The sequence below is a fragment of the Eublepharis macularius genome, chromosome 3 (genome assembly GCF_028583425.1).
Source record: "Eublepharis macularius isolate TG4126 chromosome 3, MPM_Emac_v1.0, whole genome shotgun sequence".
NCBI classification, from domain to species: Eukaryota; Metazoa; Chordata; class Lepidosauria; order Squamata; family Eublepharidae; genus Eublepharis; species Eublepharis macularius.
The window spans coordinates 64,886,836-64,902,988 of NC_072792.1; the positions used below are offsets into that span (position 1 = coordinate 64,886,836).

At 43.7% G+C, this 16,153-nt stretch overlaps 1 protein-coding gene across 3 annotated transcripts in view; it reads left to right on the top strand.

Annotated features, from left to right (window-relative positions):
* SHROOM2 (shroom family member 2) overlaps positions 1-16,153 on the top strand; it is a 168,981-nt gene that overhangs the window by 71,870 nt on the left and 80,958 nt on the right. For all 3 annotated transcript variants that reach the window (XM_054973653.1, XM_054973651.1, XM_054973652.1), the window contains exon 2: positions 3,868-4,019. In XM_054973653.1, the coding sequence (XP_054829628.1) occupies positions 3,868-4,019 (152 nt within the window). The remainder of the gene's footprint in view (positions 1-3,867; positions 4,020-16,153) is intronic.

The window sequence follows — 16,153 nt, forward strand, 5'->3', positions numbered from 1 at the left end:
GAGAAGGGGGCGGAGACCGGGGACCCGCACCGGGGTGTAGGCGAGGCCCAACCGCGTGCTATCCGCGCTACTTCCCGCCGGCGGCAGATGGGGCAGTACTGGGACCGGACCCCCCATCTTTGTGCGCCCCGCTGTTGGAGGCCCGGCCCCCCCGAAAGGGCGCCGTGGCCTGCGTCCCGCGGGTGCATGACTGGCGGGGATGGGGGCCCCCGCACACATCACAGTTGTGCTCGTAACGGCACTTGGGGCGCTGACACCTGCCCAGGTTGAATTCCCAGCACAGGCCGCGTGCTTTATCGCGACGGCCCAGCCAGCGCCCCGCTCTGGGGGTTTCCCCCTTGCTGCGCATGTGAGGGCCAACCAGGAGCAGCCAGAGTTTCTGGCTAATAAGGTCCCACCGAACCTTGGGGCTGTGGGAGGCCCTTTTACGGAAGGCCTCGTCATAATCTAACGCAGCCCCTTCCCCCGCCAGCGCCCTGGCCCTCAGCACGTTGCTCAAGTGGTTGGAGAGGTGCCACCCCCTATCAGGATAGGCTATCTGGACCACCCCCATGTAGACGGTGAAACCCTCCAGCCAGTTGCTGAAGGAGCGGTCAGCAACATCTTTCTTGCTCCCCTTTTTATCCTTCCTGGGGGGGGGCGCACCTGCCATCCTCCGCCTCCGGCCTGAGTAGGGTGAAGATGTCGACATAGAACCCATCTAAAATCCGTTCCCGAACCTTACGGGCCAGGTGGATCCCCGGGGGGTCCTCGTTGTCCCTAGGGTCCTCCATTGGAGGGGGGCCCTCCCCCAGATCTGAGTCCCACACGCCCCGGGGGTCCCCTTTCCTGGCCTGGGCCCCCCTGCGCCTCTGGGCCCACCCTGGGATGCCTGGAACGTGGGCCGCCGCCCCCCAATAGTCCTCACAAGGGTCCCCATCCTCTGACGAGGACTCACCTGAGGATCCTTCGCTGCTTGAATCCTCATCCCTTCGGTGCCGCCGACCCTTCCTCCGCGAGGTCCTCCTGCGCTTGGGCCGCCTCTCCTCGCTGGAGCTGCTGGAGGACGGGGACCGCGTGCCCCGCTGTCTTCTGGGTGCCTTAGCGCCCCTCCTCTGGGCGCGGGATTGCCTGGGGACCTCTACAGCCTCCAAGGAAGGCGGTGACCCCCCGGACCCGGAGTTCCCCAGGCGATCCACCCGGGCCGTCAGCACTTCTAGTGCTCTGGCGATGCTGTGGAGGGAGCTGGGGGAGGCCTCCCGGCCCCTGCTGGGCTGCCTGCTCCTAGCGCCCCTCTCCCTGGAAGCAGAGCGGGCCCGCCTCCTTCCCCCCGCTGCCTTGACTCCTCCGGTGGTTGGCACAGGGGCTGCTGGCTGGCCCTTGCCCCCCCTTGCTGAGGCAGGGTGCCTCGTGCCCTTGCCGCTCTGGCCCGGCCCACGCCTTCCCTGGGTGGCCTTGCTGGCCTTTGGCTGCCCTCCCTTGGGGGGTTGCGGTGTCTTGCGCCTACCGGCGCCTGGTGTTTTGGGCCCCCGCGCCGGCCCCGTGGTGGCGGACGCGGCCTTTTTGGCTGCCGAGGAGGCCCGCTGCGGCCCCTTTTTGGGAGCCATCTGCCCCTGCCGACCCGTGGGGGGGGGATAGGAAAAAACGGCTCCTGCCCTCCTTCCCTCAGGGAACAAGCCACCTGCCCCCTTTTCGTGTGTGTGGGGAAGGCGCAGCAGTCACGCGCGAGCAGGAGCCCGGGGGCTGAACCTTGCCCCCCCCGTGGGAGTCCCTCGACGCGCCGGCGTTCCTCGCTCCCACCCGGCTCAGTCCGAAACGGGCCGGGGAGCCGCGCTGCGGAGGACGCAAGGGAGAGGCTCAGCTAAACCTCTCCCTCTTCGCGTTCCTCCGGTCTTCTGCGCCACGTGCTCCGCTCCTCCGACTTGCCGGCCGTCGATCCTCTCCTTGTCGTCGCCGAGCCCGAATGCGGGGGTGAGGGGGCGGCGCCGATATTTATGCCCCACTGCCGGACCTGAGAGAAGCCTACCTCCTCCAGGTCCGGCAGAGGCCCCGCCCCCCCCAGGCGGCCCCCTGATTGGCCACCTGGGTTTAAAACTATTGGCTGCCGGCCGGCCCGTTGCATGCTGGGCCAGCCGGCCTCGCAGGCAGCCAGCCATGCCGGCTCTCCTTTCCCCATCGGCAGCAAACTTCCCCGCCCGGTAAGTCGGGCGTTCGTGCTTTGGGGAAATTCTGATGGAACAGCTAATATGAAAGAAAAAAATGGATTTCTGCATGATGGATTTGGTCTAATGGTAACATGACTAGTTCACCTGTAACTATTAAGCTTTCTAACAGTAACTCCACATTCTGTTCTATGCGATAAATCAAAAGCAGGTTCTGTTCTGAACTTGCTGTCCTCCCCCTCCCCCAACTTTCCCCCTTTCAGACTATGTTTTTAGTAAATACTAAGATATGAGAAAAATATTTTTCTTCTTTGGAGATATTTTTTTCTTTCAGTACCCCTAAAGCAGTTGTTGCAATAATGGTATTTGTCAACAGAAAGCAAGATTTATGTTTCCCTCCCCCCTCTTTCTCTGGGGCAAAGTGTGTACTTATAAACAGTAATCTGACATGGCAGAGGGTATGTATATATATCTGTAGACTCAGTACAAACATGTAATAAATCTATTATCTTTCTTGCATTCTTTCCTTGCTGTGAATATTTCCTGAATCCTGAGAGAATACTTTTGTAGTTAAAAGGGGATTGTGTTTTTTTCTACCCAGCTGGATTTGGATTTTCCAGCATCTATTGCAGTCCTTTTTAAATAAAAATCAAAATAAAAACAAGTGCTCTTGGTTTCCAGCAGGCTTGGCCATTTCCTTCAGTTGTGCTGAGAAGTGTTTTGGATGCCTGTAATCAGTCTCTTTGGGAAGTGAGCGCTGCGTGGAATGTGCCATGCCCCCTGTGAAAGTAAAACACTCAAAGGGGGTCACTGAACGCTCTCTGCTCTGTGGCCACCACATTTCCAACATGAAAGAAAAAACAAAACAAGTAATCTCATGGGTAACAATGAACATTCTTTGAAATCCGATGAGAAGGTCTATTTCTTAAACTAACAGTGTCCAAAGTTTTTGAAGTCTTTGCTTTCTATAGTAATGATAGCCTGCTAATATATTTGTCCAGACTTTACAGCTGCATTGCAAATCAGCACACGTATGTGTGTTGAATACTGAGGCTTTGATAAGACAGTCAGTCTATGGGGTATGTTTTAGAGGGTCATATTGGATCTGGGACACTCAGGTTTGGATTGCTTCTCTGCCCTGGAAGCTTGCAGGGTGACCTTGGATCTCTCTCAGCCTAACCTACCTCATTGGGTTGTTGTTATGAGGATAAAACAGAAGAAAGAAGAATGATGTTGTGAGCTGCTTTACATCCCCAGCAGGGAAGAAATGTGGGGTATAAAATCCTCTTTGTATTTTTAAAATGGTTGGAAGCTGTTACTCACTACAACTGTATGTAAGGGCTGCTTTTCATTAATGTTGTTTGTGTTTTTATTATAGATTGCAGCCCTCTGCTTCAGGTCTTTTCAGAGGTTATCCAGATGCATTGAAATATTAGTTTGAAGAAATAAATATTCCCCTTTTCAGTCTTTAATAACGTATGGTTCGTTCTTGCTATAGCAACTCACAGCTTACGGTATTACCCTGAATGTCTTTCAAAGAGATATTAATCACTGCTTGCATCTTCTTGGCTGTCCAAAACTTGGATGAGAAAACATCCGTAACTCTGAAAAAATCCTAGGAGTATGCCTAAAAACTTACCTCTCATATCTCAGTTAACTGCCATATTGGGACAAGTATATAACAGAATAAGGTAATGACCTTTACAATTTTATTTTTGTTTCATAGATTGAAGAAGGCAGCAAAGCTGCAGCTGTTGACAAGTTGTTAGCTGGTGATGAAATCATCAGCATTAACGACGTGGGTCTCTCTGGGTTCAGACAAGAGGCGATCTGTCTGGTGAAAGGTTCGCACAAGACACTAAAGCTTGTCGTGAAAAGGTATGGTCATATGAATCACAACGAACAAAACTGAAATAGGGCGGTCTGGTTGAGATACTATATATAGTTGAGTCGCAAGCTGTCTCTTCCTTTCCTTCCTTTACTGATTTGTTTTATTTCTTGGAAGAGTTCTAAGATCTTTTAGCAAAGTTAATCAGTGTTACTTGGAGATTTTCAATGGTAACATTGTTTTGGGTCCTACAAGCATGAGTAAAAGATGCTCACGGAGTTCTGCTTTTTCCTTGCCATCCCCTTCACTGGTCCCCAGGACTTCCCAAAAAGTCAGGGAAACCTCACAGGAAAAAAAAAATCCATGAAGCATAGAAGGCTGCAGTGAAGAGAGGAAATGGGACAAAATCACTGCTCCTTCTTCTGCTGATAGAGCAAGCCTGGTAAGCTTTCTGCTGGCTCGAAAAGAGGAGGAATGATCTCCACCCTTTCCCCTGTCTTGTGGCAGGCCCCTCATGCCTTATGCATGCATCCAATTTGGTCATACCTCCACCCTCCAAATGTGTTTTAAGTGCAGAGGTGTATAGCATCTCAGTCCTGAATATTATGTAGGATTTCTCACAACTTACTTTGCTGTGTGATTTATCTGGAGGTCAGCAAAGGCTGGTTTTGTCTCAGTGTGCCACAGGCCTGAATGAACATGTAACAGTCTCCATGTTTGCCTGGGCTTCTTCCACTGTAGTCCAGTTTGCTACAAATACAGGCTGTAAAGATGAGGCTCAGTTAAGAGGCCGTTGAAAAATTGCAAGATGCCAACGGAAGCAGCAAGAGGACCACTGGACTGTGGGTTCTAAAATTTCCAACTGAATATTAGTTTAAGAGTGTGGAGCTGACTTGTTTATAATTTAAGTGAGGTCCCTTTACATTATCCACAAGAGTGTTTGAAAGCTGGTTGGGTGTACAGATTGTGAGTTACTTGGTAATGAGGTGGATTTTGTTCCAAAAACATATCAGTTCTGCTTAGTTGGTGTGGCATGTTTATTTCAAAGTACTGAAGATGCTAGCCTCCTTTTATTTTTAGAGAAAATGTACCGAAGCAACTTTTAAACAAAGTTTAAAAAATTGTTTTGTGTAAATAGGAGGATCAGTGGAAAAAAAGCTGATTACCCAAACAGACGGCACTAAAAACATATTATTAATAGCTTCAGTGAGTTTTACCAAGAGTTATAGGGCAGAAGAACCAATAAATTATAACAAAAACACATCTGGGCTGTATTATAATTCATATCAGTTTGATCCTGTTCTGGCTTCTGCTTAGGAAAAAAAAAGACTTAATGCATCCAGCAACGTTCTAAATAACGGAGAAGTCTTCTTGACCTGCTTATTTACAGCCCTTTAAATTTAGACATAACATCATAACTCATTGCTGTGTAACCTTTTGTTTCAAGGTAAGCTTTCCTTAAGAATCTAGACACACACAGTATGAATATTAATCACATTTAGACATTTACATCAAATCGCATTTGGTATTTGTAGAAATTTCTCAGTAGGAAAGTATTCTAGGCCCCATCTCCACTGACAGTTTTTCATGATTTCACCAAAATACTTCAGTGCTTTGATATATGTAAGCCTGCAGGCTGAATTGATTATCTTAATGGTTTTTAAATTTAAAAGGATACTGCATGCCTCTGTACACACAACTGGTTTAGAATCAGACTAACTAGCTATAATAGACAACTTTGTACATCCTAGAGCTTAAATAGATTTGAAATTATAGATGTGCAAAAACAGGGTGAAGGTAACCTCCAAATATACCTTCAGAATGTACAGAGTACATTGCTGCAGAGTACACCTTTGTGGAACAAAGACACTAAAGACAGCTATGAGGACTTCAGAACCAGAACAAGATGTCACAGCAAGGAGTTTGCAAAGTTGGGCACCCTCGTGGATTTCTCACCTCCATTTGTGTGTGACTGTTGGAAGGGGCCATTGTTTTTCTATTAAAAGTTCCCAATAAAGTACATTTAGTTCTTGCGTAATGGTTAGCATTTTGGACTTGGTTCTGGGAGACCTGAGTTCAAATCTATATACGCACTGAATGACATGTGGGGTCTGTCTGTGGGTGTCAGGCTTCTGGGAAAAATAAATGGACACCAAAAAAAATAGTTTGCTGCTTTTGCTTTAATTGTTTTGGATAAAAACTTTAGGTTTCAGTAGATTGTTGTTTAGGTCTCAGTAGATTGCTGTTCATATTTGAAGAAAATCCTGTATAGTCTTCATATTGAAACTGTAGTTTTCTTCATTTGCTACTACAGCAAATTCCTGCTTGCTATTGGCTTAGATCTCATTAGATTTCAAACATCATTAGATGTTTGTGAGTTCAAGGAGGAGGACAATTTTTGTCTATTCCCCTCCAATTGCCCCCAAGCCATTCCTGGGGTTCTCCTGTCCCCCAGAAATAGTGAGGTGGATCCCGCCAACTTTTTCACATAGTCTTTCCCAATTCTCCCCTTAGTACAGCCCTTGTCCCCTGTGGCTTTTATCCATTGAGGCCCCATGATCCCCAGCACAATTTTTTTGAGTGGTCAAAAAAGGGACCCTTCTTCCCTTTTTCATCAATAGAAAAGCTGGAACATTGCGTTAGTGACAATTGGATAAATCCCACTATTTGTGTGTGTGTGTGGGGGGGTGATTTGGACTGCTGCGGGCAGGGAGGGTCAGTGAAAATTACTACTCTGTGTGAATCCATGCACAATCCAGCCCAATATGTCTTAGGCCAAATCATGTATGTACTTCTATATTGTTATTTGTACTCTGCCTTTCTCACTGAGCTCCAAGGTGGATTACATACTGCAAGTGAATATATCATAATCAATAGCTAGGACATTCACAGAGCAAAAATACAATATGATCAACAGTTGGAACATTCAGTGAAAACAGATACAATAGGGTATGGTAGCCCCAAATTTAATAACTAGCATAAAGTCAAATACATAGATGAAACCTTTCTGAAATAAAGTAATTAACATGACATCTGTAGCAACATCGAACTACCCAGTAGGAGCTTATCTACATCAGCAGACAGCACCCAGCAGCCTAGTCTACAGTCCATTAACCTCACCAGGGAATCTCTTTGTGCTATTTCTTATGACATAGCCATATAATCTGAGTCGAAAGCTCTCCTGAATAATTCAGTCTTGCATAGGTCGGGGAAAGCCATGAGAATGGAGGCTTTCCTGACCTCCTCGGGCAGGCCATTCCACAAGGTGAGAACACTGTTGATTTTTCCCAATTCCAGGATAGTGTCTGCAGAAGGCCCTGTTCCGATGAGGGACACTGCCATGGCGGAACTTAGGAAGAGAGGTGCTTTGCAGATATGAGGGGGCCAAGGCCATGAAGGGCTTTGAATGTAATAGTCATGACTTTGAATTGAGCCCGGTAACTGATGGGTAACAAATAGATTGACTGCAAAATGGGAGATATATGCATGTTCCATCTAGTTTCTGAAAGTAAACGAGCTGCAGCATTTTGCACCAAGTCTCTGAGTTGACTTTGAAAGGAGATCTGTTGAGAGTGAATTATAGTAGTCTAGTCTTGAAATTACTATGACATGAATCCAGCTTGCTAGATCAGCTGTGTAGAGATAGGAGGCCATCTTCTAGGCTAGTCTGAGTTAGGAGGAGGCCTTTTTTGCTGCTGCATTTACTTGTTTCTCTAGCAGCACTATAATCCCTAGGCTTTTCACTAAATCAGCCAGGGTCAGTTGGACCCTAACAAAGGTTGGAAGCACACTTCTTATCTGGGTTCAATTTCATTTTGTTTGCTTTCAGCCATTTGACAACAGCTGTCAAGCAGCAACTCAGTACCTCTCTGCCAGGGAATTTGGATAGTGAAATGTAGAGCTGGGTGGCAACCGCATATTGATGTCATCCGATTCCATAGGTACAAATGATTTCTCCTAAAGGCTCTATATAGAGGTTAAATAACATTGAGGATAAGATTGTGCTTTGTGGAACTCCACAAGATAATTCCTTGAAATTTTGCATTATCTGTGTTTTGGAGAGTGACAGAACAACTTTGTGGTGTTTTATTTGTGATAACTGCTTTCCCAAGGCATTAATTGATACTGCATTCTAAAAATTTACAAGTGAACCTAACTTTACTACATGTAATGAAGTGAAGTTAGAAGTATGGGATGTTCTGCATCATAATGGGCACTTAATGATGTGGTGTTAACAGTTCTCATGTAGCCTTGGGAAAATATTGTCGGTCAGCTGTAGTAAAACTTTTTTCCACCCTGGACAATTTAGGTTAAATTCCCAGAGTCTTAAAAATCACTGCCAGACTTTAAATATATATGATACATTCCTACATATTACAGATTTTATAAAACATTCCCATGTGCTTCTGAGAAATGCTGTAGCTTAGGGAACTAATGATTTATAAAACCGACTACAAGTTTTGAACTAGTATTTGGCAAAGCAGCAGTTAAGTTTGCCTGCAAACATAAGTTTATACGGTAAGTCAGTGTAAAATTTCTACAACCAAAACACTATTTTCTTCATTTTGTTTGGTGAAACAACATGTTATAGGGGTGATAGATCTCTATCCATACCGTATTGAAGATGTTCCCCTGAACCTGTTGGCTCATGATGAATGTTAGGATTTTCTTAGCAACCAGATGTTATTTGAAAGTTCCCAGATGCTGAGTTGTAGTTTTCTTCTTGCAGTTCTCTTCACTAAGCTACAACAATCCACAATTCTGTCGCTACTTGTGATGTTTCACTGTTCCTCTGGCATTGGGAAAATTAGCATGCTAGAGAGAAAGCTGACTTAAATCCTTATTTGTTCATTTTCCATTTGTGAGATGTATTTGTAATTATAGAGTATTCACATAGATCATTTATGTGACTCCATTTCTGCTCACTGGAGAAAATTAAGTTGATCAACAATCAAACCTGATAAAATGACATATTAATTTAAAAATTAATTGCAAAAACAAATCCTAAAAGCAGAAGTAAAATCACATCTATAAAGAGATGCTGACTGAGAGAAAAGTAATTATGAAACATCACCTTCCAGAATAAAAATGGTCTTTCTCTGGAAGACTTGAATACATAGTGTCTCACCGCTTGAGGAAAGAATTTCTATAAATCGGGGGACAGCAGTTGAGAAGTCTCTCCTGTGAGTACCCGCCAGCCTCACTCAGAAAATGCAGATTTCCTCAGGAATGCTCCATCCACTGATGTCAAGGCTTATATGATTGAAAGCATACTGCTTCACAGGGTTATAAGAAACTAACATATTTTTGTCTTTTCCCAAACAGCATTTTTGAGCTGTGAACATGCTTCCCCGATCTATGCAGAAATGCTGCTTCGAAGTATTTGATTACACAATGCCAGGCTTAACACAGTCTTTATGATCATGCCCTTTCCCCCTAGCTCTTTATTTCTTCTCAGCCGCTGGGTACAATGGAAGAGAGTGTTAGCATTAAGCATTATTACATTGCTCTGTACAAACTCTCAGAATGCAATCTTGTGGTATGTTCTGAATCCCTCATCCATATTTGTGATATTGGGAATTGTTTGTACTTATTGAAGTTCTAGTACAGTAGGGTACAATGGCTCCTAACAACAGATGTCAAAATCATATGGAACAGAAAGTGCCCAATATTCCTAACCTTATTGGGCTTTTTTTGGTGCAATTCTAAGACAAGATACACCCTTCTTAGTCTGTTGACTTCAGTGGACTTGGATTAGTGCAACTTTAGGACTGCACTGTTTTGTCTGTTCTGACTTTGAAGCAGGGGAAAGAGGAGCAAAATCATCTGCTTTAATATCCAGAGTGTCTCCTGGTGGTAAAAATGTAGTACTTTACCCGGATAAGATGAGCTTTTACCAGAACTAATTAAGTCCTACTATCTGGCTAATACACATGGAATGCATTTTGCATTACATCACCTTATTTGATGGCTTGTCATATTGTAATGATAAAAAGTATCCACAAATGTTAGCTAGTTTTATATTTATAAATCAAAAAGCAGATATAACATCATAAATCAAAAGATGGCATTAACACAAAACAGATATATTAGGCTTCTATGAGCATTGCAGGCTTTAAGTAGCCTTCACAGGTATTATTTTAAAGGAACAAAATATTAAGAGGCTGTCATGGTAATGTTGATACTTGACTAGTACATGTAGGTCTCCCCTCTAAGTTAATTTGGAGACTCCAGTTGATTCAGAATGCTGCAGCTCAGTTATTATCAGGAGCTAGGAGGAACATGAATATTACTCTTGTTCTGCAGACGCTCCATTGGCTATCTGTCAGTTACTGGGCTCAATTCAAGGTATTGACTGTCACATACAAAGCACTTCATGGCCTTGGTCCGTCATATTTATGGGATCACCTCTCTCTCTCTGTTCCACCATGGCAGCTCTGCTCATCTGAACAGGGCCTTCTGTAGGTGCCACCTTGTATATGGGCAAAATCAACAGTTGCCCATACACATGCATTCTTTCTGGTGGCCCCCCTCTTATGGAACAGCCTACCTGAAGAGGTTGGGAAAGCTCCTTTTTTCCTGGCTTTCCACAAACTATGCAAAACAGAATTATTCAAGAGGATTTTTTACTCAGATAGAAGAGCTGTACTGTAAGTATCTCAGCCACTGCCCACCCATCTTGGGGGGAAGCTTTGTAACATCCCACACATCAGGATGTCCTCCTCTCTTCAAATGAGAAAGGAACTTTAGACTTACCATGAAGGTTCTTTTTGTTTAAGGTAGAGGAAGATATCCTGGACTCGCTATTGTTTAGGGGATTCTGATCACTCTTGTGGGATAATAGCCCTCTTTTCTCACTTGTCTTAACCCTTCCCTCTGCTGTTACTGTTACTGTTTTAAAAAATTCTGCTGAAATGAGGTTAGCCCTTTGGCTTTGCCACTTGGTTGTTTTAATCTACAGGTTATCAGCAATGAACAATGGCACACTTGGTGGTTTTCTACGGACAGCTCTGGTAGCCTCTGAACTGAAGAAAGGAGGGGTACTCCCTCTACCAGAGGTGGGAAGAAAATGGCCTCCTATTCTGCCTCCAGGGTTTATGGGAGTAGGAGTACCGACACACCAGGATGTCCTCCTCTACGGCAAATAGAATGAACCTTCACCATAAGTCCAAAGTTCTTTTTTCTTAGAAGTCTACATAGGGGCCTAGAATATCCTGAGAGAACCAATGTCATGTCTTCCCACCTCAGTGGCACAGTCCAAAAGATCTATTGTGCATTATATCAGAATTGATCTGTGTTGTCTTCTCTATCCATTGATTTGTTTGTTTATGCAATCCCAGTATCATCATTCTGCTTTATTTCAGGAATACTGTTTCACTGGTTTAGAATTAGAATCTTTTTATATTTTTGTCTCCTTTCAATGTAGTGAAAGCCTTTTAAGACTTTTAAAAGTGTCCCAGTCTTCTCCTCTGATTTTCCCACTTAAAACTAGATAATGAAAAGCAGACAAAAGTCTGTGCTTAATCATGTATGTATTTCCATACATAGTATCTATGTATTTCCATAGAAAGAGAATTCTGTGGTTTCACACGCATTAAAATGCTACCTTGAGCACTAATGGAAAAAAAGGAAGAAAGCTGATGGTTTTCATCCAAAGTTTAACCCTTTGTCTTTCTAAAAAGAATAAAACATTTTTAATTTGCAAACATTGTGACTAATTTTTTTATTTTTTAAAAAACCAAATTAATCCCTTTGTGAATGAAAAATTTAGTAGAAATTTCTTTGTTGAAGAATCTGGATGATTTAAAGAGTGTTGAACTTATGCAATAAACATTTTAGTAGCAACTTCAGATTCATTTCCAACTGAGCTCAGATAAGTCCAAACCAGCAAATTTAACTGGCAGAGAAATAGCAGCAGTGGTCTTTCTTCCTTTGGTCAATTATAATACATCTGGCAGCTATTATGTAAGCATTCTTATCAAGCAATTGAGTGGAAAAATTCTTTCTAGTAACTATACTTAGGAAGACTACATTCTTAGTTTGTGCAATTATTTATTATTATTCATTATTTATTTATAGTCTGTCTTTCTCACTGAGACCTAGGGTGGATTACACTGTGCATGTCAATACAATATAATCACAATATAACCAAGAGCTTGGACATTCACTGAGCAAAATACAATATGGTCAGCAGTTAGAACATTCAGTGAACAGATACAATAGGCTATGGTTGCAGAACATTTCAAAACAAGCATAAATCTGAACACAGAGATAAAACTAATTAACATGACATTTTTAACAATTTGGAAAGTAGTCGGTAGGAACATATCTTCATCAGCAGAAAGTACCCAATAGCATAGTCAGTAGTTCCTGTCCCTTATAAGACATCTCTTTGAGCTGTTTCTTACAACACAGCCCTATAATCTAACTGAAAAACCCTCCTGAATAATTTTGTTTTGCCCAGTTTGCAGAAATCCAGGAAAACGAGAGCTTTCCTGACCCCCTCAGGCAGGCCATTCCATAAGATGGGGCTACCACAGAGAAAGCGTGTTTATAGGCAGCTGTTGATTTTGCCCAACTGCATGATGATATCGTCAGGTGAGCAAAGCTGCCATGGGAAAACATAGGAAGAGAGGAAGTTTCTCTGGTTTGACGGGCCAGGGCCATGAACGGCTTTAAATGTGATAGCAATGACCTTGAATTGAGCCCAGTAATTGATGGGAAGCCATTGGAGTGTCTGCAGAATGGGAGAGAGGTGCATACTCCTCCTAGCTTCTGAAAGTAAATGAGCTGTGGTGTTCTGCACCAGCTGGAGTCTCTGTGTTGACTGAGGAGAGATCTACTCATGATGTTACTGTGGCATGAATCCAAGTGGCCAGATCAGCCATGTCAAGCTAGGGGGCCGTCTGAATTGGGAAAAGGCCTTTATTGTAGCTGCATTTACTTGCTTCTCTAGCAGCAGTACTGGATCCAGTATAACCCCTAGGGTCTTAACTGAGTCAGCCCGGGTCAACTGAACCCATCAAAAGTCAGAAGCACAGTGTCCTTCAAGATGTCTGTTTTTCCACCAGCATCACTTCCATCTTGTTTTAGTTCAATTTCTATTTGTATACTTTCAGCTATTTGACAGTAGCTGTCAAGCAGCAACTCAGTACCTCTTCTGCATCACCACGGTATTTGGATAGCGAGATAGGGAGCTGGGTATCATCTGTATATTGATGGCATCCATTTAGATAGCTATGAATGATTTTTCCAAATGCTGTCCAACTGTGGATAATACCTTGGTATGAAGTAATCACGTCTGAGGTATTTGCTGAAATCATAGTGACCAACTAGAGCCATCTCCATCCCATAGCCTGGTCTGAAACCAGACTGAATAGGATTCAAACCACCAGAGTTGTCCAGGAATGCCTGGAGTTGGTCAGCTACTGTTCTTTCAACCATTTTGCCCAGAAAGGGCAGATTAGTGACTGGGCAATAATTGGCTAAAGTATCACAGTTAATTGTCTTTGAGCCCGTGAATGGAAGTGTGCATAATGGAAAAAACAAGCCAAAATTACACACAGTACTCACTGGTTCAGCTTGTTAAAGCTGAACTAAATCCAGAAAACTAAATTGTAACGAGTCCCTCCTACCAAAAAGATTGTAGCTCACAGGGCAGTGCCAGTCAGATCCAAAGGAGAGAGAGACCTTACATTATTAATTCTGTTGGCAGAAAGGGGGAAAGAGACCAATGCGCACAGCGTGAGTGTATCTTCCCATCCCGTAACTACCTTGGAAATGGCATTCTTTCCCTCCCTGCCATTCCAGTCCTCAGAAAGGGAGACCCCTTCTCCCCTCCATCAGCTTTGGAAATGTTTAGAAGGAAGTCTTCAATTATAGGCTGCAATTTGAAAGACACTTCCCTCAGAGTAAGCACTATTGAATAACATTGGACTTGCATCTGAGTAGACATGCTTCCATAGCCTTTCAGGGCTCTCTCTTTCGGAGTTAAATGCCAAACGTACCTAAATTTGAGAAAAAAGTGAACATGAAGCAGGATTATTGGAGTGCTCTCCTACTTGGGAATGCTCCACTACTCCATCCACCAACACTCACCTTCTACAGATCTGTGGTTGTGTGTGTGTATAATTGTGCTTGAGGGAAAATTCAGTGGATCCATGTTTTAGACTAGGAGGGGGAGTAATGGTTGATGCTGTTTTTGGTTAAGTAGGGAAACAGCTGCCCTAGAGCCTGGTTTCTCCACCCCCTCTTGAAAAGAACATTGTGTGTTTGTGCATGTGCAGCCAAGGTGTGCGCAGTGGACCAAAATGGAAAAAAAAACCCCAACAGATCAGTTCCAAGCTAGCACTGGCTGAGAGCCAGTTTGGTGTAGTGATTAAGAGCACAGGACTCTGATCTGGAGAACTGGGTTTGATTCCCCACTCCTCCACTTGAAGCCAGCTGGGTGACCTTAAGTCAGTCACAGCATATAGGAACTCTCTCAGCCCCACCCACCTCACAGGGTGTTGTTTGTTGTGGGGATAATGATAGCATACTTTGTAAACCACTCTGAAGGGCAGTATATAAATCGAATGTTGTTATTATTATTGTTAATGGAACAGAATTATTCCAAACATACACATCATGGAACTGAAATGGAAACTTGCTTGGTGCACACCCCTACCAGTAAAAGTTCAGAATTATGCGTCAAAAGATGTCAAGAAACAATTGGGATGGACATGAAGGAGCTGATGCAGTGAGCTTAATCTGATGTGCAATTACTGCTATTTGAAAACTTTTAGCTAGCTGTTTTCCTTGGAGCTCAAATTACTTCATCTACATTACATCACTAATCCTTAAACATGTAAGGTGGATCAGAATTGTTAATAGTGGATTGGTGGTGTGTCAATGAAGCTTGCCTGTGACTACTCAGGGACTACCAACTGTTTGACTATCAAGCTACTTAGAAGTTGTAGTTGTTCTTTTGAGAAGAACAAAATATTGCAGATAATGGAAACATTGCTACACAATGAACACTTTGGCCTTCCTTGATACATGCCGCTATTGCCTGTTGCAAATACCTATTGTGGTGCTTTTGTCTTGGATGGCCTTCCAATAGGAGAGAACAAGACTGGTGCTGCGTATTCCCGGCGTTATGGGCATCCACACATGTTCATTCTCTCTGTCTTGCATTTAAGGTCGCTCTTTTGCTGGAGTTACATCTTCCTAGCTGTTGTGATCTTTCAGAATCCATCAATATGCTTCCTTTCAGAAGCCTTTCTTGGTTTGCGGTGACTCTGAGTTACATATGTGGATACATCTTTCTAAAAGAGAGAGAGAGAGAGAGAGAGAGAGAGAGAGCAGAACCACAAGTGACAAAAGGCACAGATTGGACACTTGTCAGCTTCCCTCAAGTTTTGATGGGAAATCAAATCACTTGTCCAACATTCCGCCAAGCTGCCTACATTTCCCATCAAAACTTGAGGGAAGCTGACAGGTGTCCAACCTGTGCCTTTTGTCACTTGTAGTTCCGCTTGTAGGCAGCTTGTAGTTCCGCTCTCAGACTGCTGTCACTAATTTGAGGACTTCAATATGACTAACATCAAAAGCTCTGCACAGTGCCCTGAATCCTTAATATTTTAAAGTTTCCCTCCAAAACACCTCAGCCAATCAACACACAGAAATATCATTATTGTTTATTATGTGTTGTGTGTGCCTACTAACCTCTGCATTAAGAAGTAAATTGTCTTCTGACCAAAACAAGATATACAGGATGATATTTTGTACAGAAGTCTCTCCGTTTCTTGTACTTTTTAGTCCTTTCTTTTTTGCTTTTTGCTTTTTAATTATTTATTTAGTTAAATAACATTGCAATATTGATACTTTTTAAAGATGTGTCCTCAGCCAATCAGCTGACGAAACTGGCATGTCCTCTTTCCCCAGAAAGCCTGCAGCAGAAACAGGATTTTTTTTAGTGCAGGGGAGGAAAAAAAACCCCAGACATCACTTAGGTTTGACTTCCCCAACTGCAGAATTAGGGAGGCCCAAAGTGGATCCAATCGTCACGAATTGAATCCCCAGAAACCCTGGTGTCAGTTTGCATGCGGAAAGGACCATTGCTTGCTGGTTTTGGACCCAAGCCTGCTTCCCCAACTTTACAGTTGGTCCACTTCCTAGATCCCTACACTTATCCTTTACACCA